The following is a 12,802-nucleotide window of genomic DNA, read 5'->3' on the forward strand; positions in this document are numbered from 1 at the left end:
CTGGAACAGCTGGTCAGTGCGAGGTCCGGGTGTCCGACCCCCACGGATCATATACCGATGTCTTATCCTGTGGATAGGCGATCAGTATAAAAAACAGCCCCAAACCTGGACAACCCTTTTAAGGTCTCGTCCTGTAACACAGCACGTGTAATAAAAAAATGACACCACAAAAGTACAATATGTAGCAGTATATATAGTGTGAATGACAAAAGGTTAACACGTAAGCTAAGGAATATTAGCGATTAGTTTCTTCGGTACCAAATACTCTGATTATTTCAGGTTGGTCTATTTTCTGTGAATGATCAAACTTTGATCATGAAGGTGGTTTGCATGTGGAAAGTCTATAAAATACGTAATGAAAAGGTCATAATTCATTAGGATAGCTCTGCGTGATTTGGTGGAGTTCACCAATGTTTATGTAGAACTCATTCAGATGCATCTATATGTGGCCCACTTACCCGGCTGAGTTTGAGACCCCTGGTCTAAAGGATATGTCATGAGAGTACATGCTGATCTTTTTAACAACTCTCATAAAAGTCTATGGGTGACAGATGCCTCTGTCAATGCCTGTGTTTAAAGTGTATAGGCCCTTTTACACCGGCTGGTGCAGCGAGCGCCGATCAATGAGAGTGTTGATCGGCGCTCGTTTGCTCCTGTCACACGGAGCTGTGGATGGGGACGAGTGGTCGTTACTCCGATCACTCGTCCACATACATCATGTCGGCAGCGCGTCTCCCTGTTTACACAGGGAGATGTGCTGCCGACAACCATAATATTTCACTTCTTTAAAACCATACGACCAGCAGATTATCGAGCTCGTTCATCTGCTGATCGTTCCCCTGTTTACACAGGGCAATTATCGGCAAAGGCCTTTCTATAAACGCTTGTCTGCCCGATAATCGCCCCGTGTAAAACCCCCTTCAGTCGGGAGAGTTTCCCAGCACATACGTTAAACCTAAACCATAAATGCTCTGTAAAAAAGGGACCTAAATGATAAACACATTTTTTTATTATTATTACTGTTTTTACAGCGCTATCATCTACCATGGAAACTTGGTGCCTATTGTTAAACATTTCCACTGTACTTGCATGGAGTTGATGATCATTAACAATAAAAGGCCCTTTTTACACGGGCCAATGATCGGGCAAACTAGCGTTTATATTAATGCTTGTTCCTGATAATTGTCCTGCGTAAACAGAGCAACGATCAGCTGACGAACAGGCAAACGCTCATTCATCGGCAAGCAAGAATTCTCGTGGTCGGCAGAACATCTCCTTGTGTAAACAGGGAGACGTGCTGCCGACATGATAGAAATGTATGGGGACGAATGATCCGAGTAACGATCACTCGCCCCCATACATTACTGATCATTGCACCCATCAACAAGCTGCCTCGTTGATCGGCGCTCGTTTGAGACCCATATCGTGCCGTGCAAGAGGACACAAAGAGATCTTGCACACGGTTTTGTGACAATGGATGGATCATAACTACGGACACTTGCGTGTGGTTGGATCATCCATACTATGGCAGTGTCCTTGGCCTCGTTCAGATGACTTCTAAACTGCTCTGCTATAATCAACCAGTGACAAGGACAAGCGAGAGAATTTGTGCCATTCCTGACAAATACAACAAATAATTGACCATCTACATGGGGCAAAGGCCAGATTTTAAAGCTCATTAAACAGGATGGAGCAGATAGCTTATGCTTGAATCAACTGTAGCCTCTGCTGCCGATGTGGCCGTCACGATGCAGGACCTGTGAGTGACGTCACAGATCTGCACTGTCACAAGCTGGGCGTTCTGAAGAGAAGAGGATGTTACTTCTCATCAGAGCGCCCAGCTAGTAAAAGTAGTAAAAACGCCCCGATGTACGCACATAATACACACCCACTTGGACTTGTACTTTTAAACACACCCACTTGGACTTTTGCAAGCCTCATTTGCATAATTACAAAAATGGTCATAACTTGGCCAAAAATGCTCGTTTTTTAAAAATAAAAACGTTACTGTAATCTACATTGCAGCGCCTATCTGCTGCAATAGCAGATAGGGGTTGCAAAATCTGGTGACAGAGCCTCTTTAAGATAAACCATAGGAATTTTGTGTTCATTTTAATGCAATGACAAAGCGCTGGAGACTGACAAAACAATGGAATGACACCAGAGCTTAAACAGGGCCCCAGAATGATAAGGCCATATCAAGAGAGGAAAGTTTATTTTTTGTGCAATGTCTGAGGAACCCCGTGCAGATATATTTCAGAGATGTACAAGGTAAAAGGCTGCACATAAATGACTATACCAGTCCGGCTCATACGCTACAACTGTGCATGTAATTTGATTCATTCCACCTGCCTCTAGCTATAGTGGTTTCCTGTAAATGCCATCACCATTTTCACGTCTGTTTTTCACGCATCCGTGTGTCCGTTATGGTATCCGTGTGTACTCAGTGTCCGTTCCGTGTTTCCGTTTTAAACTTAATTTCAACTTTTCACACCCATAGTTGCTAGGGCAATGGATCAGTTAAAATCGGACGGCACACGGAAAACTTCCGTGTGCCGTCAGTTTTTGTTTTTTTTCTGACCCAATGACTTATGGGCGTGGTCACGGAATCACTAACAAAAGTAGGACATGCTACTTTGACGGAAAACAACAACGAATCCGTGAAAATAACAGAAGTGTGCATGGGCCCATTGAAATGAATGGGTCAGGGTGTCAGTGAAAAAAACGGATTGCACCCTGAAGGAAAAAACTGAAGTGGGCATGAGGCCTTACACAGTGCCACTGCAGCGGATTAGAAACGGTCACTGTTCCAGGAAGGAGGAAACAAAAAAAGCACACCTATTAGTAAACACAACCCGATCACTCCTATGTCAAGAGCATGACATGTCAGTAGAAACCCGTGTGCTTGTAATGAGAATATTGAATCTGAACAAAGATTGCTTTGATGTTCTGCTAAAGTTAGTGATGTCTTTATCATGGCAAAGTGTCTGGTTAGCTCAAATTTCACAACTCTGCTGTCATTCAATATTGTGTGTATTGAAAACCAGCACAGGTGATCGTGGAGGCTAAATGCCCTTTTAAACAGGCCAATTATCGGGCAAACTCTCGTTGCCAGGACGGGCCGTGTAAGAGGGCCTTAGGCCTCGTGCACACTTCCGACACCGTTTTCACAGCAGTTTTTGACGGATCCGTGTTCCCGTTTTAGTGGCTGTGTGCACTCCGTGTTTCCGTTTCCGAGCGCCGAGCATGGTACTGTCCAGGGTGCTAAAAGAGTTAATGTGCTGCACTGATCGGCGGTAACTCTTTCAGGACCCTGCACAGTACATGCTCGGCGCTCGGAAAATAAAATTTTAATGAAATAAAAAAATAAGTTCATACTTACTTTCCTCCTGTCTGGCCTCCAGGGATGACGATTCAGCCATGTCACCGCTGCAGCCAATCACAGGCTGTAGTGGCGGTCACGCACGTCAGAAGGCCGGCCTCCAGGGATGACGCTTCATCCCACGTGACCGCCTCTGCAGCCAATCACAGGCTGCCGCGTCATACAGGAAGGTAGGACTGGAGGAAGAAGAGGGATTCGTCACCAAGACAACGACCGGGTAAAACTGCTTTTTATTTTATTTTTAATCAGCAGCCACTTGTCTCTATCAGTGATTGATAGAGACAAGTGGCTGCCGATTAGTGCAATATATCTGTAATGTATTTCTGCCCGCCCGGCCGTTGCTAGGCAACGGCTCAGTCACACACTGACGGCACACGGATGCCTTCCGTGTGCCTTCAGTTTTTTTGACGGCCCCATTGACATGCATGGGCCTCACGGTCACGGAATCTCGGACCAAAGTAGGACATGCTCTACTTTGGATCGGAACGGCGCAACGGCCCGTCAAAAAAACTGAAGTGTGCATGGTCCCATTGAAATGAATGGGTCAGGGTGCTAGCCGTCAGAAAAACTATGAAGAAAAATACTGAAGTGGGCATGAGGCCTTAAGGGCTCATTCAGACAAGCGTGTTCCTCGTCTGTGTGCTGTGCGTTGAAATAACTTCAATGGGGCTATTCAGACATGTGAGAGTTTTCACGCAGCTAGTGTCAGTTATGTGAAACTCACTCCTATATTGGAGCGTTTTTGTGCACCTGGTCATCCATTGAAGTCTATTGGTGCGTGGAAACCACATACAGCACATGGACGATATCCATGTGCAGTCTTGTTTCACGCATCAGTTACAAAGAAATGCAGAGAAATAAAGAAAAAACAAGAAGCGCTTGCACGGACGTGAAAAATGCATGAGACACGCAAAGCACACGGATGCCATATGCAGCGCACACTGATGGCACACGGACATGAAATGTAGGAAAAACACTGCTTTTTACGTGCGGAAATCAGACACGCTCGCCTGAATGTAGCCTAAGGGGAGGAAAAGAAGTCATAAGGAATAGTAATATGTGCCAATATATATCTACACTATGTTAATACATGTGAAATGCCTACCGACAGTCCCGGACATAAAGGCAGCAGGGTTTATGAAAATGCGGGCGTTTATGGCAGTTTTGGGGGGATACCCAGTGGAACAGAGGTGGTGCTTACAAATGTCACGTGATTTGAGATTCCTATGTTACGAAGTGTTGAATGGAAAAGTTATTTTGGAGAGACTTTCACATTTCTCTTATTTCATTAGTCACTGCTCTTATCCATAACAAAGGTCCTGGACACTCTTAAAATGTCACAAAGAGAAGCAGGTCGACAACTCCAATGTCAGATCTCTGGGGGGAAAATTGAACTGACTAAGCCATACACAAAAAAATCCAAAATTGCTGTTTCATATTTTTCTTTTAACAGATTGTGGAAACGAAATGCATAGAACAAAAAAGGTCCCAATGTATCAATTTTAATTGAAAGGAAATGTATCAAATCTGGCAAGAACATTACCAAGCCTTTATATTTGAGGTAAGAGTATCAGCAGCTTATTTCTAAAATTTGATTCTTCTCTCCAAGTTCAGAGACCCTTTATTTAGGTCCATGGCAGATTGAGCTGCAATTTTATAGTACTGACAGCTTTCAAGGTACAGTAGTATCCGCATGCTACTCAATGTGCTATAATAAGACCCTGGGCGGCTGGCTTGTGTCCATTGCATCAGTTTTCACCATAGATCAATTTGCTCATGTCCTACCCAGAGCTATCTAAAATTAGATCTATGAGAGCTACACTAAATGTACTGTAACCTTCACCCCTACTATGAAAAAATAAATAAAAATGAAACGCCCAGCTCATCAACAAATCAACCAAAAAACACAACCACAGTAAAATTCCACTCTAGAAATAGCTTTTGAAATCAATGTTATTTTCAACACATGATCTGTACATAACCCGAGAAAGTTATTCAAATACATGTATCACTGTATGATAATCCGTTACAATTCACCACGCTCATAGAAGCCATTGGAGACACTAATGGAATTTCTGGACTGACCAATAGAGATACCCTGGTGCACCACAAAGCTCAGAGAAAGGGTACTGGAAGCCTGATCAACCTAACATGGCATTCTAGACACCGGGCTAGATAACTTTGGAAGAGGGTGGAGTCCAAGTCTATTGTATATAAACAGCAAACGCTTGAAGTAACATCAGTCAGAGTAGGACTATTTCTTTGCTCTGTTGATGCTATAGGTCTGTATGTGTTGTACAACAAATTAGTCTCTACAACAATTTTGAGACCATGAAAACGTAAGAAAATTAAATGGACACTAACTTTTCAAAAAACGTATATGCTAATCTAATAGTGTACCGGATATAAAACAACTATGTAAGGGCCTGTTCACATCACCGTTCGCTTTCCGTTCCGGGGTTCCGTCAGAGGTTTCCGTCGGGTGAACCCCGCAACGGAAAGTGAAACCACAGCTTCCGTTTCAGTCACCATTGATATCAATGGTGACGGAAACATCCTAATGATTTCCGTTCGTCACGATTACGGCAGGTTTCCGGTTTTCCGACGGAATCAATAGCGCTGTCAACTCCGCTATTGATTCCGTCGTTAAAACTGAAACCTGCCGGAATGGTGACGAACGCAAACCATTAGCGATGTTTCCGTCACCATTGTGATCAATGGTGACTGAAACGGAAGCTGTGGTTTCACTTTCACTTTCCGTTGTGGGGTTCACCCGACGGAAACCTCCGACGGAACCCTGGAACGGAAAGCGAACGGTGATGTGAACAGGCCCTTATTCACAATGTCAATATTCTGTTTTATCCATGCAAGTTCTGTGTAAAGTTACTGCCACTAGGTGTCTCCCTTCCTGTAATCTGCCTTCCAACCCCTATCCATCCCTATTTACAAAGCAGCGGAGACAGACCACATGAAGTGGGGGTGGTGTATCTTATTTGCCTGCTAATAGAAGTCTATATAGGAGGGGAGGGGGAGAAGGAGCAGAGAGAGACACAGATGTGGTTGCTCATAGAAGTCACACCAAATATTGATTTAATTTTAGATTTCACTTCTGTTCTTTGTATTTTGCGAATTGCTAAAATAAAAAAAGTAACTATTTTTGAAAGTATTCTTACTTTACAGCATTTTTCCAAAATGGACTAAAACTTCTACACAGTACGGTCTGTGTGTTCTATACATACGCACGCACGCACCTGTGCAAAAGTTTGTCAGTTTTGGAAAAATGCTGTAAAGTAAGAATGCTTTTAAAATTAGAAGCTTGTCTTTTTTTTAATCAATTAACAGAATACATCTTGGAGAACGAACAACAGATCTATTTATGTAGGCTACCTCAAAAGAAGATAGTTCTTAATAACATTGGCTGTATGTTTGGGGTCGTTGTCCAGCTGCAGAATAAATTTGGAGCCAATCAGAAGTCTCCCTGATGGTATTGCATGATGGATAAGTATCATCCGGTAAATTATCAACACTGAGGACACCATTAATCCTGACAAAATCCCCAACTCCATTTACTGAACTGTAGCCCCTAATTTGCAAGGAACCTCCACCATGCTTCACTGTTACCTGCAGACACTCCTTGTACCGCTCTCCAGCCCTTCAGTGTAGAAACTGCCTTCGGTTACAGCCAAATATTTAAAATGTTGACTCATCAGTCCAGAGCACCTGCCACATTTCTCTGCATCCCAGTTCCAATGTTTTTGAGCATAGCTGTGTCGCTTGGCCTTGTTTCCACGTCAAAGGTATGGCTCTTTGGCCACAATTCTTTCATGACGACCACTTCTGGCCAGGCTTTTCCCAAACAGTAGATGCGTGCACCTGGGTACCACAGGTTTCTGCCAGTTTTGAGCGGATTTAGAAGGGAAGCAAGTATGATGTGTCTTAGATCTGCTGCACTAAGTTTCCTTGGCCAACCACTGCGTCTACAGTTCTCAACGTTGCTGGTTTCTTTGTGCTTCTTCAAAAACGCTTGAACAGCACATCTAGAAAACCCCAATCTGCTTTGAAATCTTTGCCTGGGAGAAACCTTGCTGATGCAGTTAACTATCTTGTGTCTTGTTGCTGTGCTCAGTCTTGACATTGTAGACTTGTGACCTGAAAGTCTTCCACAACATCACCTTTGTAGCTGAGTTTGGCTGTTCCTAACCCAGTTTTAAACCTCCTACACAGCTATGTCTATTATAATTAACCTCTTAATGGACGCAGCCATTTTTCAGATTTTCAATTTTATTTTTTCCTCGCCACCTTCCAAATCGTTTTTCTGTCGATCTAGTACTATGAGGTCTTGATTTTTGCGGGACGAGTTAGTTTTTCCTGGCACCATTTATTTTACCATCAAATGTACTAGGAACCCGGGGAAAAAATTTATTTGTGGGGCAGAAAATAAATTTTAAATAAACAATAATTCCTACATTATTTTTTAGCGCTTCGTTTTTACAGAATTCACCGTGCAATTAAAACGACATGTCAACTTTATTTTGCGGGTCAATGGGATTACAGCAATACCAAATGTATATAATTTTTTTCTATATTTTACTACTTTTACAAGGAAAAAACAAACTGAAAATTAACATTTATTTTGTATCGCCAAATTCTGAGAGCCATAACGTTCTTATTTTTTCGTCAATGTGGCATGAAGGCAGATTTTTTGCGGGATAAGCTGTAGCTGAATTGGTACCATTTTGGGGTACATGCGAGGTTTTGACCACTTCTTATTCCATCTTTTGTGGGAGATGGTTACCAAAAAACAGCGATAATGGAGTCTTAATTTTTTTTTTACGGCGTACACCGTGCGGGTTAAATAATGTTATATTGAAATAGTTCAGACTTTTACAGACGCGGCGATATCAATTATGTTTAGTTTATTTTTTTTACAATGCTTTAGGGGGAAATGGGGGTAACAGTTTTTTTTTTTAACTTAGTTTTTTTTATGCACAAAAAAGGACAACTGATTCTTACTTTTTTTTGCGTTTTGTACGATTTTTTTGGCGTGTAATTAGGACTCCCATTGACTATGGGAAATAGATGTGTCTTCTGCATGTTTCATGTGCCAAGAATGGACCTGACTTTTTTTACACTATGCGTTTTTTAAACACGCGCGCATAACTTGCCAACTGAGCTATTTATTCAGTCAACAAACAGAACCCTTTCACAACGGTGACAAATGGAAACCATTAGCAAAGTGTCCATCACCATTGAGATCAATGGCGTTTCAAACGGAAGCTATGGTTTCCGTTTGCCTTTCCGTCAAGGGGTTCCCCCGACGGAAAGCTCGGATGTAACCACTCAATGGAAACCAACGCTGTTGTGAACATAGACGAAGTCTGGAATCCAAATATGATAGATTGTAACAAACTACCATAGAGATATGTGCATTTGTTGTATAAAACTCACACGGCCAGCACTGTCTAGACTAGGCACAATTATATTCACTTCTCAGCTGAGAGCAGGACTAAAGCTAGCCACACACATTAGATGTATGTTGGCTGTACCTGACTATTTTGTCGGAACCGGCCGATCTTCAAACGTGTATGGCGATCTCCTGGCGATCTCTAACAGCAGAGGTCATGGAACTTTAACTATATAGCAATAATGCTTTATTTACATAAACCTGGAAAATCCACTTAAAACGACTAAAAAAATTGTTTACCAAAGGCTGTGTTTCTGCAAATCTGTAGTTTGAAATTTTTATACAGGATTCACTTCAGGTTTCAGAAGGCTGAGTGTAAACTGTACTTTAAAGCAAACCTAATAACTAAATATTGTTTATACATTATATTAGTGGTGGTCTTGGCTCTGGAAACCCCCACGTATCACGAGATCATCAAGTCTTGTGTCCCTTGTTTTTCTATTAAAATGCTGTGATAACAAGAAGGTCGTAGTTTCAAGCAAATCTATGAAAGGTACAAAAACAGCTGACTGCGCCAACTTGGCTTTGCCCCATTTCCATAGATAATGAAGCGTGCAAATTAGGGGAAGACTTCCAGACCCTGTAGGGATATTAAAATATCAACGTAATAAAAATATTTTTTTTTATTATGCATTTGGGAAGATGAAGGAAGGGGGACTAACAAAGTACTTAATTTCAAAAGGTCTACAGAAAAGACGCTAGAGAAAAGTTATCCGAACAATCTATGAACAAGACCACAACATAGCTCTTCATATTTAATGTAACTATGGCCACAAACTGTAGCGGATACAGAAGTAACGTGAAATTTTTATAGTTCACGTAACTGGCAAACACTAACAAGTTACTTGTAATAAAGGATTGATCACCAAAGACAGCTGCTAAACGTACATACAGCAAAAAAATTAAAAGCAAACACTGGGTCAGACCATTTATCTTCCTTATCCTGCGGGTTTCTATTTCCTCTGATACACGCCACCTCCACCCACTCAGGTTATTACACGTGGTTTGTTGTGGCAACCACCACTCAAGTTTATGGGAAGTTTTCCAAACAGATCAGCTAATCTACAAGACCATGTAATAAACTGGATATCGTGCGCGTCACTGACCAGCAGAACGTCAACATGTTTTCTGCCTTAAAACAAATAGCTAAAAGTGAACTCTGAGATTGAGGAATAAACTGATAATAAAAGGTAAAGAGGATGCAAGTAATACTTCCATTTTATATATGTTTCTATATATCAGTACGTATGTTCTATGGTTACAAAATTTAGTAGACTGATTTTTAGGGACAATGCAGATATTTGAACGGAAATCAGTTAATAGATTTATAAGGGATTGAACAGGATTAGAAAAACAGAAACTTTTGTCCAGAAACGGCACCACTAGTGTCAATTGGCGGTGTCTGGTATTACAGCTCAGCCCCATTCATTTCAATAGAGACGAGTGCTGCATTATCAGACAGGTAAAGTACCATGGACGGTAGAAAGAAGCCATGTTATTATAATCCTGTACAGTCCACTTAAAAACTTTTCCCAAAGTGCTTGTCCGGGAACTGGAAGATAACTAGTTACATATTCCCATCCCCCTTTGAGACTTCCCAACCAAATCAGCAAAGCGAGGGCATGTGACATGTGACATTCCCTTTCGGAAGAACGCCATTAAAATGCTGCGGCCAGATGTTGGCTGGTACTCAATGGGAAAACATAAAATTCACTACAAACATTGCGTTTTTATTATAAGTGGTGTTTTTTCTCTAATCTTGCATTTTTTGGGTCAGTGTCGTTTTGTTCAAAACCGCAGCAAGGCTGGTATTGCCATTTTTTTTAAGCATTTAGCAGTCTTCAAAAGGTTGTTTTTTTTGCCTCTTCAAAATGCATCAAAGTTTATTGTGTTTTCTTGTAGTGTATCAGAATGTATCATGTGCTGCAATAGAAATCTTTGTATCACACGATAAGCAAAGTGAAAAACACCACCAAAAAAAGAAGAAGTTAGAAAAAAAGCGCACAGGTGGTAAAACACTATTAGCAACAAAAAAAAAACAAAAAAAAAAAACACACATTTTCCCCTAAAACTTTATAAAAGCGCGTGTAACGGAAGTCTAAGGGTAGGAACACACAAGGTGTAAATACTGCAGATTTTCCGCAATAAATTACAGTAGCAGCAGTGTGGGTGAGATTTTCCCACATAGCAAAAAAAAAAAACGCACATAAATTGACCTGCGTTTTTTCAGCAGCAGCAGCAGCATGTCAATTAATGCTGCGAAATTGCGGCTTGTGTTGCGGGTTTCCCCCATTGAATTCAATGGCGTGCTTAAACCCGCAACAAAGTGGTGTGTGTTGTGACAGTTGCGGCGGAATCGCAGAAAAAAAAAAAAAAAAAGTTACTTAGCCAGAGTTCACAGTTTCCCCTCAAGTCCGGCCTCCTGGGATGACGTTTCATCCCATGTGACTGCTGCAGCCAATCACAGGCTGCAGCGGTCACAAGGCCTGCTATGTCATACCAGGAGGCCAAACTACACACGCAAGAGAGGGAGGGGGTAAGTATGAATGTTTTTTTTTTGCCGACGCTGCAATCCACAGTGGAAGTTTCGCCCCGAACAAACACACTATGTTGTGCGCTTTTTCGGACGGCATACCCTGCGGTTTTCAGGGCGGACACGCTGTGCAGCTTGACGCATTGTATCCGCCCTGAACATGGTGTGTGTGTGTGTGTGTGTGTGTGTGTGTGTGTGTGTGTGTGTGTGTGTGTGTGTGTGTGTGTGTGTGTGTGTGTGTGTGTGAGAGAGAGAGAGAGAGAGAGAGACGGAAGCCTAAACCATTGTTACAAACACAGATGATCCCGGTTTCTTCTAAATCTTTGTTGCATACGCCACCTTGTATTTTAATGGGTTGTCTGAGATGAGAAAAAAGGGGACTTATATTTCAGAAAACCCTTTTAAAAGAAGGTAAGAGTCAGTCCTTGTAATTGCACCAAAAGTTTCTCAGACAGGATAATTGACAGATCATTATCTTTATAAGGAGCCTATATTGGTAACAGGTTGCCACCAAGCATGGGTCTGGAAAGACGGAGCCACCAACCTACCTGGTTGATCACATGCTGTATGACCACCGTAAGAGCTTCAAACTTTTTATTGCTATTTGTAAGCAAATTCTTCAGTTGTTGAATGATGCCCCTCTGTTCTTCACATACTGCCTTGCATTGTGCCAATTCAAGAGCTTGTGCATCGACTGGCACAGTCTGTGCCTGTGTAACTGGTCCTCTGGGGCTGGTCTTCTGCTTGCCTCTGTCAACTGAAAGACAGGAAAATACATTGTTACACGTGGTTTAGGCTGCATTATTTCCATGTAAGGCCTCGTTCACATCTCTGTTGGAGGCTCCATTAGGGGTCTCTGTCTCAGATCTGGCAGGGAAACCATAGCGCAGCATTATTGTATTTGGTAAAACCATGGACACCCCGACGGAACCCATTAAAGTCTTTGGGTTTCATTGGCCGCCGGTGGTGTACGTCTTGCAACGGCACCGTTGCTTCTGGGATTCCCTTTTTCTGCTCCTCTGAGCAGAACAGAATGTAACAACATAGGTGTGAACATAGCCTAATGCTTTAAAACCAACATATTAAAAAGAAAAAAAAAAAAAAAAAAGTTTACAGAAAAAGATACACCGTTAAAACATGCAGATGATTCTTGTAGTCCGGAACCGAAAGATATATATTACATGTCACAACAAAAGCAATCAGAGAAAATTGTAAAATTCTTAAAAGGGGTTATCCAGGACAAGAAAAACAGGACTGCGTTCTTCCAACAAATTGCACCACACCTGTCCATAGGCTGTGTCTGGTATTACAGCTCCGCTCGATTGAAGTGAATATGGCTTACCTAAAATACCACACAACCCATGGACAGGTGTGGTACGGTTTTTAGAAGCCAACAGGTTTTTCTAAACCTGGATAACCCCTA

The 12,802-nt window shown here is 41.9% G+C and overlaps 1 protein-coding gene across 7 annotated transcripts in view; it reads right to left on the reverse strand.

The window, feature by feature from the left end:
• Positions 1-12,802, reverse strand: part of MTUS1 (microtubule associated scaffold protein 1) — a 193,253-nt gene that overhangs the window by 42,478 nt on the left and 137,973 nt on the right. For all 7 annotated transcript variants that reach the window (XR_012882945.1, XR_012882939.1, XM_075860138.1 and 4 more), the window contains one exon: positions 11,928-12,136. Coding sequence is in view for 5 of the 7 variants with exons in the window: in XM_075860138.1 (XP_075716253.1) it covers positions 11,928-12,136 (209 nt within the window). In the remaining 2 variants the exon portion in view is untranslated. The remainder of the gene's footprint in view (positions 1-11,927; positions 12,137-12,802) is intronic.

The sequence above is a fragment of the Rhinoderma darwinii genome, chromosome 1 (assembly GCF_050947455.1).
Source record: "Rhinoderma darwinii isolate aRhiDar2 chromosome 1, aRhiDar2.hap1, whole genome shotgun sequence".
Lineage (NCBI taxonomy): Eukaryota > Metazoa > Chordata > Amphibia > Anura > Rhinodermatidae > Rhinoderma > Rhinoderma darwinii.